We start from the raw sequence: 21443 nt of genomic DNA, 5'->3' as shown, positions 1-21443 counted from the left end.
TTACAAAGTGTTTTGAGTCTTCTACTCTGAGATCTGACTGAAGAAGAGCCTTGGAACGGTGATGGCCCATTAGACACCTTGCGCGCGAGTTGATGGTGGGTACTCTCATTCCGAAACGTTTTAAAAGAGAACCCAATGGTCCGCCTTGAATTTTATTCATGTTCTGGTTAAAAAAGGCCCTAATGATTTATGCGATACAACGTTTGACATGTTTGAACGAACGTAAATATATTTTTAACATAATGTCCTACGAGTGTCATCTGATGGAGATTGTAAAAGGTTAGTGCATAATTTTAGCTGATTTTATGGTTTTGGTGACGCCTGTCTTTGAATCGACAATGCATTACACACAGCTATTGTCAATGTACTCTCTTAACATAACCTAACTTTATGCTTTCCCCGTAAAACCTTTTTGAAATCGGACAACGTGGTTAGATTAAGGAGATGTTTATCTTTCAAAGGGTGTAAGTTAGTTGTATGTTTGAGAAATTATAATTTTGACATTTATTTGGTTTCAAATTTGCCGCTCTTGAAATGCACCTGCTGTTGATAGGGTGCGCCACGGGTGGCACGCTAACGTCCCACATAGCCCCAAGAAGTTAACGAGACATTTGTGGAGTGGTTGAAAAACAAGTTTTAAATGACTCCAACATAAGTGTATGTAAACTTCCGACTTCAACTGTACATAACGTTTTTTAGGCAAAGTTTTTGTAAAACACGCACCATACATCTGATCTTGAAACTGTCTGTAAAGCCAACTTTTTTTCATCAAGGTTTTATATGGTCTGTAATTGGTTTCTCTTGAACTTTAGTATCCGTTTTTAGCATTATGAGATCCATAACGGTTGTGGATGTGATGGATATTGAATTATCATATCTTAGCTTCAGAAGCTTGTGCATTCACATTTTATGTGCTTGTTCTGAAATATATTCTTCATACTTTTAATGATGCAATTGTTGATATCTTGAAAATGTGTTCTAGCTAAGATTATCTTGGAAAACATATGCTGAAATTGATTTCTCATACATGGCAGTACCCACTTTTTTTAGATAGAAAGATAAGAGTGCTAATCAACAAACTGTGAATAGTCCTGGAGTGTCTTTTTCAAATGAAAGCCCCCCCAAAATATACAGACTTCATCCAGTGTCCAGAAAGTGGATTGGCAGTATAGGCACATGCCTCATTTGCATTACAATATTTCAGATTATTTTTTTCTACAATCAACTGGTAAAAGGTTAACCTATCAGGGTGTGGTGCCTGTCTGTGTATACTATTAAGGCTAACTGTAATTATGCAGGTACTATGCCTTATGCTGTCTTTTTAAAAACATTCCAAATGACATGATAGATTTCATGATTTCAGACTAACATCCATAATGGTTGTTTTTGCTCTCTAAAGTAATCATGGAAACAGCCACATTTTCTATATTATCGTTTTCAAATTCCTTGAGAATGGCTATCCATGTTTTGACCTAAGACTTAGAAATGCACAGACTTTTGCTAATATGTTCAGTCTCCCCAAAAAGCTTGTCTATTTAATGTAACATCCATAATGCTTCTTATTTGCTTTATTTCTCCAGCATACAAATATTTTTCAAGTTCACTTTTTTTTTTCTCTCGATATACACTCCCCCTAAAGGCGTCAGTATGCTTCAGTTTGGCCAGCCGAAGTCTACTAGGCAAACCGGACGAGTGTGCTCACATACATCCCATTTTGAGATGCCGTAGCCAGTATACACTTCCTAAAAATAGTCAGATTTAATCTAAGAAAAGTAAAGAAATGTCATTAAGTTTGACGTTTTTACCGATGAGATCTTAGATGTAGAATTGCACTACTAAGATGGTTGGTGCAGTATTTCTCAATGAATAAAGGTGCATGAAAACGAGTCACCTCTCGTTGAATGACAAACTTTATTGAAGAATCCCTACCGTTAACAAATCTCAGATGAAGGGGCGTACATGTCGGCTCCCGAACTTCGGCTGGCCTTGAGAAAAAAAAAAAGTCTGAGTATAACATAACTGATATGGCATGGCAGGCGAAAACCAGAGGAAAATCCATCTGGAATTTTGTTGTCGTTATTGTCACAGGCCATTTCAATGCTAGCCTATGGAAAATACAAATAGATAGGACCCAGATTGCAGTTCCTATGGCTTCCACTAGATGTCAGTCTTTAGAAAGGGTTTCAGGCTTGTTTTTGAAAAGTGAGCGAGTAGTTGTAGTTTTCCAAGGTGTCTCATTAGAAAAGTAGTCTTGTTGGCGCGTGAATGAGGTGCGCGCTCTTCGTTATTTATCTTCCCCATTGAACATACTATTCTCCTTTTTAAATATGATAATTTATTTAGATATTAGAGTACCTGAGGATTAATTAGAAACAGACTTGTTTGGACTAATTTTACCGGTAACTTTTTGGATTCGTTTGTATGCATGTTGAACAAGTGGATTACTGAGATCATTGGCGCCAACTAAACAGATTTTTTTGGGGGATATAAAGAAGGACTTTATCGAACAAAACAACCATTCATTGTGTAGCTGGTACCCTTGGGATTGCAAACAAAGGAAGATCTTCAAAAGGTAAGTGATTTATTTAATCGCCATTTGTGATTTTGTGACGCCTGTGCTGGTTGAAAAAGTATTTGATGTGGTGTGCTGTCCTCAGATAATCGCATGGTATGCTTTCGCAGTAAAGCCTTTTTGAAGTCTGACTACGCAGTTGGATTAACAAGAAGTTAAGCTTTTAAATGATGTATGATGATTTTCATGAATGTTTTATATTACCATTTTTGTATTTTGAATTTCGTGCTCTGCAATTTCCCCGGATGTTGTCGTAAGTGTCCCGCTAGCGGTTCATGCGCCCAAACAGGTCAAACAGCACAACAGTTTTCAGCTGTGCTAACATAATTGCAAAAAGTTTTTCTAATTATCAATTAGCCTTTTAAAATGATCAACTTGGATTAGCTAACAATGTGCCACAGGAGTGATGGTTGCTGATAATGGGCCTCTGCAGATAAAAAAAAAAAAAAATGGATTATCTCCATAGGCGTACTATGTAGATATTCAATAATTGTTTTTAATCTGCCGTTTCTGGCTACAATAGTCATTTACAACATTAACAATGTCTACAGTGTATTTTTCTGATCAATTTGATTATTTTTTTTGTCCATTAAAATAACGTGCTTTTCTTTCAAAAACAAGGACATTTCTAAGTGACCCCAAACTTTTGAACAGCAGTGTATGCACAAACTCTTCCGGCTGGGAAGCATGCAGACGCCTTAAGGCAGTGGTATTCAAAGTCGGGGTGCGGGGGAACTGCAGTGGGGTCACCCCCAAAAAAATCCAATAATTTAGGAACAAAACATTTAGAGTACAGATTGTATGGTACCATATACAAAAGTTGAAAGATAATTAACTAAATATAATTTTAGAGAAAAAAATGTATTTCTTTTAATTTTGATAAGAGATGAAAATGCAATGAATTTAAGGTTATTTATGATGTAAAAATCGAAATGTACAGATTTTAAGGTTGTCATTAGATCTGGGGCGGGGTCCCCGCTGAAAAAGTTTGAATACCACTGCCCTAAATGGTACTATAGACACACCAAAAGGTCCATTTCTATTTTGTTTGTCCATTCTGTGAGAGATTAAAGTTGTGATTTTGGGTGCAAAAGTCCATAATGCTGGAATGTTATAAACGCTTAATTATAATGCTATAAATCCTACATTTTATATGCACCATTCTAAACACCAAAGACTATCGATTTTATTCAGTTACCCTTAAGACGCCTCATTAGTTTGAGTGGTAAAGACAGTATAGCTACCTGCTAAATAAGAGCCTTCTCCGGGTCGTGTTTATCATCCAGCAGATCCTCATCAGAGTCTACAAACAGAGCAAGCACAACAACAAAAAATCTAATTGATCTAAGAAAATGCCAAAACACACAAACATAGGAAATAGCGTAAATAAGCTGTGCAATAAATGGATTTAAAAATGACAATATCACCATGCGGTGACACGTATCAGAGTATACGGATATGAGATAAAATATTATTCTGATGACACTTCATACTGTCTTGGTCGCCAGAGAGCTTCTCCAATATTTGTCATACCAGTCGTTGGTGCCAAAACTCAATTTCAAATTTATGTTGTTTAAAAGACACTTATACACTGTGAATCCCACACAGAGATTAAACCCAGTTTAAAACAGGTACAACATTCGCTATGGAAAACAAACAGGCCTGTAAAATTTCAATTCAAACCTTAGATATACACATTCTCACCTGCCACAGACTCAGGTGGGGAGTAGAACTGCCCATCTGAAAGTGGTCCTGGTTGCATGAAGGGGGCCCTTTCAGGGGCGTCCATTATAGAAAGAAATCCTGATGGGATGAAAACACAATGATGACACATAAGTGTCACTGTAACAACATAGTATCACTTGTGAATAATTACTGAAGGCACTGTACAACTCTTGACTTTCTCCCCATTTTGTTGTGTTATACCCTGTATAAAAATGTGTTGAGATTGTGACACTGGCTTAAACACAATACACCCATAACGTCATAGTGGAATGTTTTTTGAAATGTGTACAAATCAACTAAAAATGAAAAGCTGAAATGTCTTGAGCCAATAAGTATTAAATCCCTTTGTTATGGCAAGCCTAAATAAGTTCAGGAGTAAACAAACAGAATAGAGCTATGCACAGGCAGAATCCTAGAAGAAAATCTCATTGTCTGCTTTCCAACAGACAAATTCGCCTTTCAGCAGGACAATAACCTAAAACATATACACTGGAGTTGCTTACCAAGACAACATTGAATGTTCCCGATTGGCCTAGTTACAGTTGACTTAAAATCGTCTTGAAAAGCTATGGCAAGAATTTAAAAAGGCTGTCAAGAAATTTACCCAGAAATACTCAGCTGCAATCGCTGCCAAAGGTAATTCTAAAATGTATTGACTCAGGGGTCTGAATACCTATGTAAATTAGATATTTCTGCAAGTAATGAACATTTCTTAAAACATGTTTTGTTATTATGGGGTATTGTGTGTAGATGGGTGAAAAAAAAAAAAAAAAAAAAAAAAACTTAATCCATTTTCAATTCAGGCTGTAACACAAAATGTGGAATAAGTCAAGAGGTAAGAATACTTTCTGAAGGCACTATGTATTACAACGCCTTCTGAAAGTATTCAGAATACACTGTCATGACTCTTCTGTGAGGATCCAAAGATCAGGTTTCCACCAGACCCCTCTCACTCGCAGAGGGGAGGATAAATTGATGTGGGTATTTTATGACACCTCACGCCCGGTCATAAAATGTATGCAGCGTAGGACTCTTGTCTTCAGTAGTGGTGATTGGAATCTCTTTGTTACAGAGACATTTTGCTGCCCAAAAAAATCAAATGTCCATAAGTGAACACTGGGACAATATTGCTAACATCCGGATGTGGGGATTGATGAGAGATGGAATATGGGAAATTAAATGTATATTTTGTGATGTCATTAAAAATAGTATAAAAATTTTATAACAAAAATATTGTAACTTGAAGAGTTTTCATATTGTGCATGTCAGGTTTACATCCCTTACATTGTGTAGGAAATATTTTTGTTAAGATATGAATGCGATTTTGGTTTCCTAACGAGATCATAGTTTATGATACTTTGTCCAGTAAGTTGCCACAGCCGACGGAGCTCAGAGAGGGTTTCAGCATGACGGAAACGCCCCCTTTTTACCAGACTGTAGAAAGGATGAGTTGAGAATTAACATAGCATGACCAGAAGGACTCAAGCTGCAGCTTAGGTCTCTATTGGTTACAACCCTGAAAATCAACACGAGGTGAGGATGACAAAGTAGCCTCTAACAGTTGATGTTACGGCTGAGTAGCTGTTCTAAGTACTGTATCTAAGAAAGTGAATTTAAGCAGGACCATCATGTTACTCTCTTCAAACCATCATCTACACTGCTCTCATCATCTCACTGTGGATCATCGACACGGCTGATTAGCTGTCTTCAGAGGAAGTGAAAGCGAAGCCACGGACAAATAAGAATGATAGTGACCTCTTGTGGACAATCAGAGCCTTACACTTGAGGGCTCGGGAGAAGGCCCAACTGACCCTTTTCACAAAAGCCTGGGTCCAAAAGAGATACAAGACAAAGGAAGACATTCCCATGTAAATACATGAATTATTTCTTACCAAATCGGGCTGCGGTTCAGGGCAAAGTATTAGAATTACTGTGAGCAAAGTTACAAGTGTATAAGTGTGGTCTTTCTTTCTGCCCTCTCTACTCCTCCCTCTTTTGATAAACAAGCAGTCATGTTGTTAGTCCACAAGGTTCCCGTTTTCATCGTATTAAGCTTCTAATCAATAACCTATACCGTGTGTATCCTGTGTTATCATTTAGTTAGTTAGTAAAACAATGAAATTGATTTGTGTGGTATGGAATGATCAGTAAGGTTGGGGTTTGTGCAGATGCAAGGAGTATGCGGATGTTCAGAATTATGAGACTGAAATGAGGTAATGATTAATAAATGACTGTTATCAATATATATCTTCTAGAGTTTAATTCGGGAGATGGTAACTTTAAACAACTTCTGTGATGCCCCAAATTTTAATGAGTTAATTGTTGCATGATTAATATAAAATTAGTAACAAACATAGTTGATTCGATACATAACCGTCTGACTACAGGTTTTTAGACATTTTTGCAAACTGAAAAATGTACATTTACATAAGTATTCAGCCCCTTTACTCAGTACTTTGTTGAAGCACCTTTGGCAGCGATTACAGCCTCGAGTCTTCTTGGGTATGACGCTTCAAGCTTGGCACACATGTATTTGGGGAGTTCTCCTCTACAGATCCTCTCAAGCGCTGTCAGGTTGGATGGGAGTGTCGCTGTACAGCTATTTTCAGGTCTCTCCAGAGATGTTCGATCAGGTTCAAGTCTGAGCTCGGGCTGGACCCTCAAGGACATTCAGAAACTTGTCCCGAAGCCACTCTTGCGTTGTCTTGGCTGTTACTTTGGGTTGCGGTCCTGTTGGAAGGTGAACCTTCGCCCCAGTCTGAGGACCTGAGCACCCTGAAGCAGGTTTTCATCAAGGATCTCTGTACTTTGCTCCGTTCATCTTTCCCTCGAACGTGACTAGTCTCCCAGTCCCTGCCGCTGGAAAACATCCCCACACCATCATGCTGCCGCCACCATGCTTCACCGTAGAGATGGTGCCAGGTTCTCTCCAGATGTGACACTTGGCATTCAGGCAAAAGATTTCCATCTTGGTTTCATCAGACCAGAATCTTGTTTCTCATGGTCTGCATCCTTTCGGTGCCTTTTGGCAAACTCCAAGTGGGCTGTCATGTGCCTTTTACTGAGGAGTGGCTTCCGCCACTCTACCATAAAGGCCCCATTGGTGGAGTGCTGCAGATTGTTGTCCTTCAGGAAGGTTCTCAGTTTGGCCAGGCAGCAAGCTCAAGGAAGAGTCTTGGTGGTTCCAAAGCTCTTCCATTTAAGAATGGAGGCCACTGTGTTCTTGAGGACCTTCAATGCTGCAGACATTTTTTGGTACCCATCTCCAGATCTGTGCCTCGACACAATCCTGTCTCGGAGCTCAAGGGCCAATTCCTTCGACCTCATGGCTTGGTTTTTGCTCCGACATGCACTGTCAACCGTGGGACCTTATATACACAGGTTTGTGCCTTTCCAAATCATGTCCAATCAATTTAAATTACCACAGGTGGACGCCAATCAAGTTCTATAAACATCTCAAGGATGATCAATGGAAACAGAATGCACCTGAGCTCAATTTCGAGTCTCATAGCAAAGGGTCTGAATTACCTGGTTTTCCGCTTTGTCATTATGGAGTATTTTGTGTAGATTGATGAGGGAAAAAAAATGTATTTAATAAATTTTAAAGATAAGGCTGTAACATAACAAAATGTGGAAAAAGTGAAGGGGTCTGAATATTTTCCAGACGCACTGTATATACAGATGCGGTCATGTTTTGCTGAATGCGGTGAAGGAAAACACTGTGGCAGCAAGCACAATTGCAAGTTTGTTTGTCAAAAGAGACCCACTACAATAATTTGAGTTAACAATACAAATGACTCCAATCAAGACAAAAGGATATGTAACCCATGTCTCTACATGTGTTTTTATATTACATTATGATTTAAAATCTGTATTTCTTCCGTTTCTGTAACCTGCGAGTATGAATCAAAATAAGTCAATTTAGAAGACTGTCTAGGGCTTCGTCCCAATTATCTCTTCCTCCCAAAGTGTGTACTTGTTCACTTCCCTTTCCCTTCATTTACTTATTTGTTGAAAAATGTGATGAAGACTCCCTCTAGCCCATACCTCCACCAATCCAATGCTTTTAGATTTGTGGGAAGTAGTGAACGGGTGTACACCTCAGGAGAAAGGAGATATTATTGGGATGCACCCTAGGAGTGCAATGGAAGAGCTTCCCATACTCACTGTTCTCATCGTCAGCCTCCTGAGGTAGGACCTTAAAGTCTAGTAGCCACGTCTCTATCCAGGCCAGGATGAAAGAAATGATGGGCAGCAGGTACCCAAAGGCCCCCTGGGAAAGGAGCTGGAACATGCACGCACACAAAACTAATTTGCTCTTAGTTCATATAGCAAAAAACATATAAGCAAACATATGTTACTTGCATACTGACAAAAACACTGACATGCACAGACACTAAAAATTGTACAGCGATTCCTCCTTTAAAAGTTGCGTCATACTGCGGCACACCTTGCGTGCTGCCGCAGCATTCTGTGGCACGTCATTTAATTCTCAGCCATTTTTTCTGTTACTGCAACTTATTGCTAGTTTGACCACCAGAGGGCATCTTTGAGAAGCATTTGATAGTATTCCATATTGGCATTACCAGAGAATTTAAAACCTTTTTTGTAATAACATAGTATATGGAATTGATGAAGAAATCTGGCTTAATTCATTTGATTAATATTATGGTGTTTCTATTCAGAGAAAAGAAAAACGAAACCCTTAGGGTTTCCGTTAGGATGGAATGGAACATATGGCGCTGTACAACGTGACGGTGGGGAGTAGGCTACAGGATTCTACATTTTTTTGCCTTCATTAGAGAACTTTGCTCCAATATTTCTGTAAATCAGTGATATTTATTCCCATAGTAATTCATTATGGATTATTCATTATGGATCCATAACTGAATCAACATCTGCATTTTGAAAGAGTATTTTTTTATCATTATTTTATCAACAAAATGTGTTTATTTGTTTATTAGGCTACTGTGCAGTCTACAATATATACTGTAGTAAACATGGGAAACTGCCTAACTTATTACATAGCTTGTTCTCCGTTATGTCTGTACTACAGAATGCGGGGCATGTGGGAGACCAGGGTTCAAATCCCCGTTGGGGAGGAAGGAGTAGCCTGTCCTTGTAAATAAGAATTTGTTCTTAACATTTACATTTAAGTCATTTAGCAGACGCTCTTATCCAGAGCGACTTACAAATTGGTGCATTCACCTTATGATATCCAGTGGAACAACCACTTTACAATAGTGCATCTAAATCTTTTAAGGGGGGGGGGTTAGAAGGATTACTTTATCCTATCCTAGGTATTCCTTAAAGAGGTGGGGTTTCAGGTGTCTCCGGAAGGTGGTGATTGACTCCGCTGTCCTGGCGTCGTGAGGGAGCTTGTTCCACCATTGGGGTGCCAGAGCAGCGAACAGTTTTGACTGGGCTGAGCGGGAACTGTGCTTCCTCAGAGGTAGGGAGGCGAGCAGGCCAGAGGTGGATGAACGCAGTGCCCTTGTTTGGGTGTAGGGCCTGATCAGAGCCTGAAGGTACGGAGGTGCCGTTCCCCTCACAGCTCCGTAGGCAAGCACCATGGTCTTGTAGCGGATGCGAGCTTCAACTGGAAGCCAGTGGAGAGAGCGGAGGAGCGGGGTGACGTGAGAGAACTTGGGAAGGTTGAACACTGATTCCATGTGTGTTATTTCATAGTTGTGATGTCTTCACTATTATTCTACAATGTAGAAAATAGTACAAATATAGAAGAATCCTGGAATGAGTAGGTGTATCCAAACTTTTGACTGGTACCTGCTGGAATGGAAAATATGGCGCTGTACAACACGACGGTCGGCAGTACAGTAATGGGCTATTTAGCTAAAGAATCCCTGTGTCGTGCAGACGAGAGACCAGGGTTCAAATCCCCGATGGGGAGGAAGTCTGTCTCAGAGTCCGCATGCTCGTCTCAGAGCAACGCGAAACAGTGCTAAAATAGTTGTAGGCTTCTGCTTCATATCCTATTGCTTCTAACTTCAATATGCTCTTTAAATAAATAAGACCTACACCATTTAACAATAAATCTACAAATATTATTTCCAATGATGTGACTCTCCGACAATAATTACACTTAGAGGATTGGAGGACTCTATATTAATATCTAACGGGGCATTTTCCATTAGGTTTCTGGAGAAACCTAACTTGATTATTTAGCAGACATCACTTGCTTATATTCAGTCAACGCATATCTTCAGAATATCATGGAATATTTGAACATTTTCATTTCTCCATGCTTGTCTAAGAGCAGCGTGAAATGATGCTGAAATAGACATTAACAGCGGGAAGTCTATGTATCTGTGCCCACTCATGGCATCTCTCTTCGGTTACACGTCCTTGGAATAGCAGAACAGCATAACGGTCCAGGCGGCCCTTGCTGTGCCTGGTGAGCAGTTGGTCAAGCTCTGATGTCAGGAGAGGAATGGAAATGTCAGGGTGAACTGAAGACCTGACGAAGCCGTCACGTATGTTGACTCTGCCTGTCGGAGGTGGAGTTCCAGATGTGCCTGGCATGGATTGTGACTCCATCTTATTCCTCGCCCTTTTCAACACGTGAGTGAGTCAATGATTCCAATAATTCGTCTGACAACAAAGAACTTTGTGTCGTGCAAGCCCAGGCATGGATCAAGGCTGGCGAGACATTCAATAAACGTCATCTTCACAGACGAATCAACTGTGGCCCTTGGAGCAATTTGCTCATTAATCAAGAAGATTAACGAAAGCATAAAGATGTTGATGAAGAAATGGTGTTTTGAGTTAGAAATGTAACACTTTACAGAACTTAACCTGTTGGGGATAGGGGGCAGTATTTGCACGGCCGGATAAAAAACGTACCCGATTTAATCTGGTTACTACTCCTGCCCAGTAACTAGAATAGGCATATAATTGTTTGATTTGGATAGAAAACACCCTAAAGTTTCTAAAACTGTTTGAATGGTGTCTGTGAGTATAACAGAACTCATATGGCAGTCAAAACCCTGAGAAATCCTGACAGGAAACTGAAATCTGTTGTGTGGATATCACTTCAAACATTTACCATTGAAACACACAGGGGCTTATGAATTATTTAGCACTTCCTAAGGCTTCCACTAGATGTCCCCAGTCTTTACAAAGTGGTTTGAGTCTCCTACTATCAAAACTGACTGAAAGAGAGGCTGTGAAAAGTGGTCACAGGTGGAGGGCCATTTACCATTATGATGCGGCCGCCCATGGCTACCCTCCCCTTTCGAAACGTTTTGAAAGACAATGCAAACGTCCCCATGGAATATTACTGAAGCTCTGGTTGAAAAAGGCCCTAAAGATTTGTTATACAACGTTTGACATGTTTGAACTTAAATATATTTTTTTTGTACATTCGTGACGACAAGTCCTACTCAGCACGGTACATTTTCAGTAGCCTTCGGAGCGCGCTAACAATTGGGACATAAATGATTAACTTTTTCGAACAAAACTACATTTATTATGGACCCGGGATCCCTGGAAGTGCTTTCTGATAAAGATAATCAAAGGTAAGGTTTTATTTACAATTGTATTTTTGATGGTTGATCATTCCAAGATGGCTCCAACATGTATAGCCTAGCCTATTTTGCTGGGTATACCACGTCGTTTATTGCAAAGTGTGATTTCCCAGTAAAGTTATTTTTAAATCTGGCAAAGCAGTGGCATTCAAGACATGTTAATCTATAAGTCTTTGAATGACAATATTAAATTTTAACAATGTTTTCGAATAGTAATTTTGTAAATTGTAGCGCTGATTCATCGGAAGCATTTGAGGTGAAAGATTTTCTGAATGTCACGCGCCGATATAAAATGCTGTTTTTATATATAAATATGAACTTTATCGAAAAAGAAATGCATGTATTGTGTAACATGATGTCCTAAGATTGTCATCTGATGAAGATTTTCAAAGGTTAGTGCTGCATTTAGCTGTGTTTTGGGTATTTGTGATGCATGCTAGTTGCTTTGAAAATGGCTGTGTGATTATTTCTGGCTGGGTACTCTGCTGACATAATCTAATGTTTTGCTTTTGCTGTAAAGCCTTTTTGAAATCGGACAACGTGGTTCGATTCAGGAGAGGTGTATCTATAAAACGGTGTAAAATAGTCATATGTTTGAGAAATTGAAGTTATAGCATTTATGAGGTTTTGCATTTCGCGCGACGCAATTCCACTGGCTGTTGATTAGGGTGGGACAGACAGGTTAAGCATCAAATACATTGCAAGTTGAGGGACAGTAGTTTGAACGTGAAGACTTTTAAAAAAATGCTAAGTGCTAGGATGCTACATTTTTGACCAGTTACAATTCTAAGTAGGCCTAATGAAAAAAATCCTACTTCTATTAGACTGTTAAGCCTCATAACTGGCTGAGGTAGGCTAAGTTATTTTATATAGGTCTAGGCTCCGAAGAAATAGACTCCAAACAACAGGGCTTAAATTGGAAAGTCAAATTAAAATGAAGATGATTGTTGAAATGAATTGCTCGACTGGTGTAGGTTTTCTCCATCTGTTCGTGTGCAACACTTGCATAACAGGTTTGCAATATTTTCAGCACCAGCCACTGTTCACCTATTGATTGCGCTGCGGTTACTGCCAGTTTTTTAAATTGAACCTTTATTTAACTAGGCAAGTCAGGTAAGAACCAGTTCTTATTTACAATGATGGCCTACCCCGGATGACGCTGGGACAATTGTGCGCCCTATGGCACTCCCAATCACGATCAGATGTGATACACCCTGAATTCGAACCAGGGACTGTAGTAAAGCCTCTTGCACCGAGATGGAGTGCCTTAGACCGCTGCACCACTCGGGACCAATGAGACACACACTTTTTCCCCCAGAACATTAACAGTGTGTAGGTAGATGTGGAAAGGTAGATCCTAATGATTTGTTGTAAGTTGGGGGGGGGGGGGGTGAAACACCTAGCTCGGCTATTAGACGATTATTTAGTAAAGAGGTTGAATAGTCTATTGTTCAGCTAATAGCCCATCCTGCTATGCTTGTGAAAAACTAGATACTTTTCCCCCCTTTCCACTTGATAGTGTTTTTAGCCACAATCGGCCCCAAACCCAATTAATACATTTGGGCACAGTTGATAGCGTGCTGGACTTCGGGCTAGAATGTTGAGGGTTCGAAACCTGCTCCTTGCTTGTTTCATTACATTATTATGCTGGTCTCAGAGCAAATAGCCTGGATTGTTACTCCCATCTCGTTCCTCGCTCTCTTCCACACGTCATTCAGCACGCTTGTGGGCGTGCTGGCAGGATGTACTGTTTATTCTTTATATATGAATTACAAATCAGCCTTTACTTAAATCATGTTTCTAGTCTATTGCATAGTTAATGTGTAATCATTGATGTCCCAGGAGCAGTAAACCCTGTTGAAGTGTATAATTATAATACATTCATGCAGACACAGCATCATTCAAAGAATGGAGTTTGATACACCTGGTATTGGATATGACTGAAAACAAACGTGCTAAATAGCGATTTTCGTAAATTAACTTTATGACAAAAAAAAACGCACAATCGTTGTCTCTACATTAACTACCATATTCCTCTCAATTGTACATTTTTTGCTTGACTCGTTATGACGTTATAACTACTTACATCTGCTTCCCCGTAATGTTTTGTCAGCCATCTTTGCTGAAGAAAGTCACCAGGGACGGGTGGCTCGCGTCAAATTCGTCATTGGAACCACTCAATATAATTAGTCATGTAAAAACCTTGGGACCCAAATGCATAATGAGTGCTCTAACTCCCCTTTGTGGTGGTCTGGAGCAATGATGCCGTGGCACTGGCTACCTCTGAGTCCCGCGACGTAAGCTCGCAACTTCTAAAGGATGAACCACTGTACCAACACCAAGTACTACAGTAATGCTTACATTATTCCATTCACAATCCTAACATCTTACCATCCTTCAAATATGTCAGAGAGAAGATGTATTGCATATCCCTCCTATTGTATTCAAATGATGAAATATATTTTCATTCCTCCTGTTAAAATGATGTCAGACATACTTTAATAAAAACATACCTTTGATAAAATGACTTTTGCGATCAGGAAAGCACTTGTGGTTGCTGTGGTTATCTGTGATGGAAAAACAGATCAGAAAACAGTTACTACTTGTAGTTGGCATTAAATACATTACATCAATAAAAATGAAATCATGAAAAGAAAATGTCACTGCATCATAAGTGAACTATTGAAGAAAAATAAAAACAGGAAATGTGTTGCCATGCAATTACTGTATATTAGATTCATTGCTTGACTGAAAACAGGCACAATGATCACGTAACACAGGGCCTGCAAGGGGAAACAGCATCCTCTAGTGTAGCAAATGTGAAAATGTGTTTGAGTCATAGGATGGTTCACCTACCGCTATGGCCCACCAGTGACGCAGTTTACAAACAGCATAGGCCAAGATTAGGGCTGCAAACCGTAACACAGCCAGGAGCTAGGGGATATTCAGTCGCAATTTACATCATCATTTCTGCCTGATCTGGATAACAAATGAGCACTGTACTCTGAGCAAAGATGCAGCATAATGGACTTACAAATATGTCAAAGAATGAGGCGTGGTAGTCATAGTGTAAGACCTCCTTATCGAGCCGCTTCTCGATTCCTCCATTCACCTATGAAGATAAAAAGGAATGGATTTGACAGATAAGACAGATGCAAAATACCCAAATCTGTAGTCAATACATCGAGTTAGATTCAATTAATTCTTAAAATACCAAACATTTTCAAAATGTTCCCCCTTTCAAATATGCGACTTGCTATGTTATCCGTGATTGGCATGCATTTCTGTAACAACTGTGTTGGCATTGGCAATGTAGGTGAGCAACCAGTCAAAATGTTACTTCGGAGACAGAGGGAGTAAATATTACATCAACAAGATATCAGTTCATCCATAGATTGAAAAGCCTGAGAAGTCTGTGTGCGTTACTATTTAAAAAAAGGTCAAAGTTCTCAAAGTTGTGGTTGCATAACCATAAATGCACTTCTACTATACCAACATACTCAAAAGGAAATGGAATCAAACAGACCGAACCAGGGAGGCACTATGTTGACTTTTCCAATAAAAGCAAATGTTCATTTTCCATTATGAGCCCTAATGATAACCCTGTCATTGATAGGCTACACTTGTGAAAATAAAATTGAAGATCAACTAGGTAATTTTAAAAATGTTATAAAATTGAGACTTGCTTTACCTGTAGTAAAGTATTTTTGTGGTAGTTTAAGTTAAAGTTATTTAGTCAAAGTTAAATGTAGTAAAATAATTGGTCAGGGGGGAATCAGTGGGAAGAGGGACCCACTGCCAGGAGAGGTGCACCACTTCCCTCAGAGCACCTCTGCCCCCAAGGGGAACCTTAGGTCAAGAGATGAATTGTAAATCTACTTGAAGTTAAACAAAGCAAATTGATAGAATGTTCTGGAAATGTTCATGACACGATTTTCGTAATCGGACAGGGACAAAGAAGATTGTGTGGATTATCTTTCAGACCTGTCTGACAGATGTTCAAATACTATACTTTGAGCGTTTGCTAGCCTGCCTGGAGTGTCAGATAGTCTTTAAGATAATGGGCATAGTGCCAACCCAGAGATGGCGCTTAGTGGGGCACCTATCTAGGATATATAAACAGGTCCATTATGAGTGTCTGATTAGGATGTTGTGACCTGTAACATGTTATACCTGAGTAAAGGATTATGCTTGAACTTCACCAAACTCTCCGACGGGAGTTATTCATATACACATAAAACAGGCAGGGTTTGCAATTTTTGTACTATTCCATTTAGGGCTTTATGTTAATGCATTCAATATATATTTCTATTACATTATTTTACCGTTCTCACTGTAGGAGTGGACACATTGTTTGCGGACCGCACAACCTAGGCTACACTTCTGAGGAACAAGTTTGGTTTATTTCATTCCATTTACGAGTTTTCAATTTATTCATTGTATTTTGTTTGTAGCACCTACCTACCTACCTACCTACCTACCTACCTACCTACCTACCTACCTACATCACAAATCACCCTGAAAAAGCTACATTCCTCCATAAATAAGTTCCCAATCAATACTTCAAAATTGCCAGAATGGCACCAGAACATAAAGTGTGTGTAGTGGTAATCCATAAGTAGAAAGAATGAGGGGAGACACTCACAGTTCAAGGGTTGGTGCCCAGGGGCAGCACTGCCTAGTTTACCTACACACCAGAAAGAGGCAGAGTCTGATCATTTGGTAGAAATCCAAAACTACAACATCTAATTGATCCCCTCAAAATTGGTAAATATCACATCTGGTTAAAAATGAAAAAAATAACTTCTACCGACAGAAAAATATGTGTTCCTTTGCGCAATATATATCCCCCCCTCAGAATCCCCATATTACTCAGAGATCTTTCCCACCCTTGAGGAAGAGACGTGCCATCCAGGCCCAGGGAAATGTGCTCATCTGTGGGGACACAAATGTGTGCACAGGAACACTACCTGATCCAACGACAACACGAGGGGACAGCTTTATTACAGGCCATACTGTTTCTAACTGTCTTAATCTCGCCCATAGAAACAACAGTGACAGCACCCTCAACAAAAACGGAAGGGATCTGTTGCAGCTCTGTCGAAGCCTGGGTCTGTACTTTGTCAATGGTACGTTATGGGGGGGACTCTTTGGGGAGATTCACCTATTGCTCACCTCTTGGACACAGTACAGTAGACGATATGATTACAGACATTGACCCTTTCTCTTTCAGCTCATTTACTGTCAAGCCATTAAAACCTCTGATCACAGCCAAATTACATTGTTCCTCAACAGAACAGACATGGATACAACCAGACATTCACAGCACAGTAAGCTGTACAACATCAGAAACGCATACAGATGGGCCCAAAACGGCACAGAAGAATACCAGAAAGCAACCAGTAACGAAAATATCCAAACACTCTTAGATAACTTTCTGGATACCACATTCACTCACAGTAAAGAAGGCATCAATCTAGCAGAAAAAAACATCCACACACACACACACACACACACACACAGCAAAACTGAAATTGATAAAAAACAAAACAAAAAAGACCACAGATGACAACTGGTTTGATGCAGAGTTTTTTTAGAACACTATTAAACCAAAAGCACAGAAACCCAAATAATGGTGAATTACGCTTTCATTACTGTGAGACATTAAAATTATATTAACGTACACTCAGAACCAAAAAACACAGTAAACAAACAAACTTCTGGCAAAATTGGAAAAACCTAAAAAAGGAGGAATTAGCGATACAAAATGGTGACATACGGACATCCCATTTTAAAAAACTCTACAACACCGTTCAAATTGACGCAAATGCAGAACAATGCCAAATTCATGAGAAGTTGAATGGATTAGAAAAATCTATAAAAAAGGACAAATCAAAATCCATTGACTCCCAATGAGAAGAAGCTCTATAAGAAACTTCAGGCCCTCAAATTAAAAAAAGCATGTGGAACTGATGGCATCCTAAATGAGATGCTCAAATTCACTAGTGCAAAATGTCAATTGGCTATATTAAAACTGTTTAATTTGATCAAGTGTAGGTTATTTCCCTGAAATCAAGGACTCATTGCCCCAATCTTTAAGAACAGAGACAAATTTGACCCTAAATATTACAGAGGCATGTGTGTGAACAGTAAACTGGGGGAAGGTTTTCTGTAGTATTATATATGTAAGAGTTCTAAACTTCCATAATAAGCACAATGTCTTGAGTAAAAGCCAAATTGGATTCATACCAAAATATCGCACAACTGATCATATTTACACCCTACACACCCTGATAGATAAACATGTCTACCAAAACAATAACAAAATGTATGCTTGCTTTATCAACTTCCAAAAAGCATTTGATTCTATTTGGCATATAGGATTGTTCTACAGAGTTATTGAAAGTGGTGTAGGGGGTTAAACATGACAATAAAATATATACCGGCAATATGTGCCTTTCTACTGACTCTGAAAAAATTTTAAAAAAAGAAAGATGCCCAGGGTCCCTGCTCATCTGCGTGAACGTGCCTTAGGCATGCTGCAAGGAGGCATGAGGACTGCAGCTGTGGCCAGGGCAATAAATTGCAGTGTCCGTACTGTGAGACGCCTAAGACAGCGCTACAGCGAGACAGGACGGACAGCGAATTGTCCTCGCAGTGGGAGACCACGTGTAACACCTGCACAGGATCAGTTCATCCTAGATCACACCTGCGGGACAGGTACAGGATGGCAACAACAACTGCCCGAGTTAGACCAGGAACGCACAATCCCTCCATCAGTGCTCAGACTGTCCGCAATAGGCTGAGAGAGGCTGGACTGAGGGCTTGTAGGCCTGTTGTAAGACAGGTCCTTACCAGACATCACCGGCAACAACATTGCCTATGGGCACAAACCCACCACTGCTGGACCAGACAGGACTGGTTCAGTGAGCACAGCCTTGCCATTGAGAAGGGTAGACACAGGATAACATGACTCCCTGTAGAGGAAAGGCTGTGCAACCACTGCACCACAGCAGAACTGGAGAGAGAGCTGAATTTTCTGACAAAATGTCAAAAATAGAAAACAGTGTCATTTCCTCAAATTTGAAAACCTTATTCAAGGTTTCAAAGACCTCTCTTATGAGAATAGGCTACCTGTCCTGTTGGGGGAGGACGCAGAGAGCTGTGGGTTGGCAGCGCACTACATTGCTGCCTGCCATAAGATGAGGGACAGTGTCTGCCAGACCAACCAACCTGCACATGTCCTCTATGCTTATTGTTAAATGTATGGTTATTTTGACCCTTGGTTATTGCTGTTACTGTTGTGCCATTGACAATATTGGTTATTATTAATTATGTTAATATTGTAAATCTCCAAAGTAAGTTTTGGCAATACGTACAACGTTACGAAAGCCAGGGAGGCAGGGAGAGGGGCTGGGTATAAACTGTGACTGTTGTCACACATCGGAATACAACAGACAAACACTCATATATAGTTTTGGTAATGTGATTTTTGGTTACAACATTAACCAATAGATTTATGGACAAAAATGAAGCTGCAAATGAGATTAAGACAAAATATTTTAATTGTACTTTTTCCTCATTTACAAAACACCAAAATATTTTTGCTACGGCAGGTTAATTAGTCTACATGTTATATATTTTTTTGTCATTTTCTTCCTCAATCTACACACCATAATGACGAAGCAAAAACTTTTTGGGAAATTGATAAAAAAGTTGTATGTATGTATGTATGTATGTATGTATGTATGTATGTATGTATGTATGCATGTATGCATGTATGTATGTATGTATGTATGTATGTATGTATGTATGCATGTATGCATGTATGTATGTCTGTATGTATACACACACGTATTCAGACCCTTTACTTTGTTGATGCACCTTTGGCAGCGATTACATCCTTGAGTCTTCTTGGATGTGAAGCTCCTCCCATTCTCTGCAGATCCTCTCAAGCTCTGTCAGGTTGGATGGGGAGCGTCGCTGCACAGCTATTTTCAGGTCTCTCCAGAGATGTTTGATCGGGTTCAAGTCTGGGCTCTGGCTGGGGCACTCAATGACATTCAGAGACTTGTCCCGAAGCTACTCCTGCGTTATCTTGGCTGTGTGCTTAGGGTCATTGTCCTGTTGGAAGGTGAACCTTCACCCCAGTCTGAGGACCTGAGCAGGTTTTCAACAAGGATCTCTGTACATTGCTCCATTCATCTTTCCCTTGATTCTAACTATTCTCCCAGTCCCTGCTGCTGAAAGACATCCCCACAGCATAGTCGATGCTGCCACCACCATGCTTCACCGTAGGGATGGTGCCAGGTTTCCTCCAGACGTGACACTTGGCATTCAGGCCAAAGAGTTCAATCTTGGTTTCATCAGACCAGAGACTCTTATTTCTCATGGTCTGACAGTCCTTTAGGCACCTTTTGTCAAACTCCAAGCGGGCTATGATGTGCTTTTTATTGGAGAAGTGGCTTCCGTCTGGCCACTCTACCATAAAGGCCTGATTGGTGGAGTGCTGCAGAGATGGTTGTCCTGGAAGGTTCTCCAATCTCCACAGAGGAATTCTGGAGCTCTGTCAGAGCGACCATCAGGTTCTTGATCACCTCCCTGATCAAGGCCCTTCTCCCACGATTGCTCAGTTTGGCTGGGCGGCCAGCTCTAGGAAGAGTGTCGGTGGTTCCAAACTTTTTCCATTTAATAATGATGGAAGCCACTGATCTTGGGGACCTTCAATGCTGCAGACATTCTTTTTGGACCCTTCCCCCCGATCTGTGCATCGACACAATCCTGTCTCGGAGCTATGGACAATTCCTTCGACCTCATGGCTTGCTTTTTGCTAAGACATGCACTGTCAACTATTTCAGCCACACACACACACACACATTGCTGACAGGTGTATAAAAATCAACCACACAATCTCCATAGACAAACATTGGCAGTAGAAAGGCCTTAACACATACGTTTTTCCAGCAGCAGACTATGATCAATAATAACATTTGTCATTTAGCAGACGCTCTTATCCAGAGAGACTTACAAATTGGTGCATTCACCTTATGATATCCAGTGGAACAACCACTTTACAATAGTACATCTATATCTTTTTTTGGGGGGGGGGTTAGAAGGATTACCTTATCCTATCCCAGGTATTCCTTAAAGAGGTGGGGTTTCAGGTGTCTCCGGAAGGTGGTGAAGTTGCACTGAAGTCTAACAAAACAGCTCCCACAATCTTATCAATTTATCTCAGACAGTCATTTGTGTATGTTGAATGTCCTTTCCTATATGCATGCTGAAAGTCTTAATTTGTTTACTGTGAAATAGTATTGTATCTGCGCAAACTATTTTTTTCCCAAAAGTTTACCAAGGGTTGGTAACAGGCTGATTTGATGTTTGAGCCAGTAAAAAGGGTGCTTTGCTATTCTTGGGTAGCAGAATGACTTTTGCTTCCCTCAAGGCCTGCGGGCACACGCTTTCCTGTAGGCTTAGATTGAAGAGAAGGCAAATAGGACTGCAAATATCGTCCGCTATCATCCTCAGTAATTGTCCATCAAAGTTGTCAGGTGGTTTGTCATTGTTGACAGACAATTTTTTCCACCTCTTCCACACTCACT

The 21443-nt window shown here is 40.1% G+C and overlaps 1 protein-coding gene across 3 annotated transcripts in view; it reads right to left on the bottom strand.

Moving 5' to 3' along the window:
- Positions 1-21443, bottom strand: part of stard3nl (STARD3 N-terminal like) — a 46896-nt gene that overhangs the window by 9043 nt on the left and 16410 nt on the right. For 2 of the 3 annotated variants that reach the window (XM_029703963.1, XM_029703962.1), the window contains exons 3-8: positions 14876-14953; positions 14698-14775; positions 14355-14408; positions 8465-8582; positions 4277-4375; positions 3817-3875 (exon numbers count right to left, since the gene is read on the bottom strand). In XM_029703963.1, the coding sequence (XP_029559823.1) occupies positions 3820-3875; positions 4277-4375; positions 8465-8582; positions 14355-14408; positions 14698-14775; positions 14876-14953 (483 nt within the window). In that variant the 3' untranslated portion in view covers positions 3817-3819. Of the gene's footprint in view, positions 1-1929; positions 1986-3816; positions 3876-4276; positions 4376-8464; positions 8583-14354; positions 14409-14697; positions 14776-14875; positions 14954-21443 lie in introns of all 3 variants that reach the window. The other variant, XR_003868253.1, reaches the window with a different exon arrangement.

The sequence above is a fragment of the Salmo trutta genome, chromosome 21 (genome assembly GCF_901001165.1).
Source record: "Salmo trutta chromosome 21, fSalTru1.1, whole genome shotgun sequence".
Classification (NCBI taxonomy): Eukaryota; Metazoa; Chordata; class Actinopteri; order Salmoniformes; family Salmonidae; genus Salmo; species Salmo trutta.
Note: the sequence above shows the minus strand (reverse complement) of the source record. Positions and strands in the feature narration are given on the sequence as shown.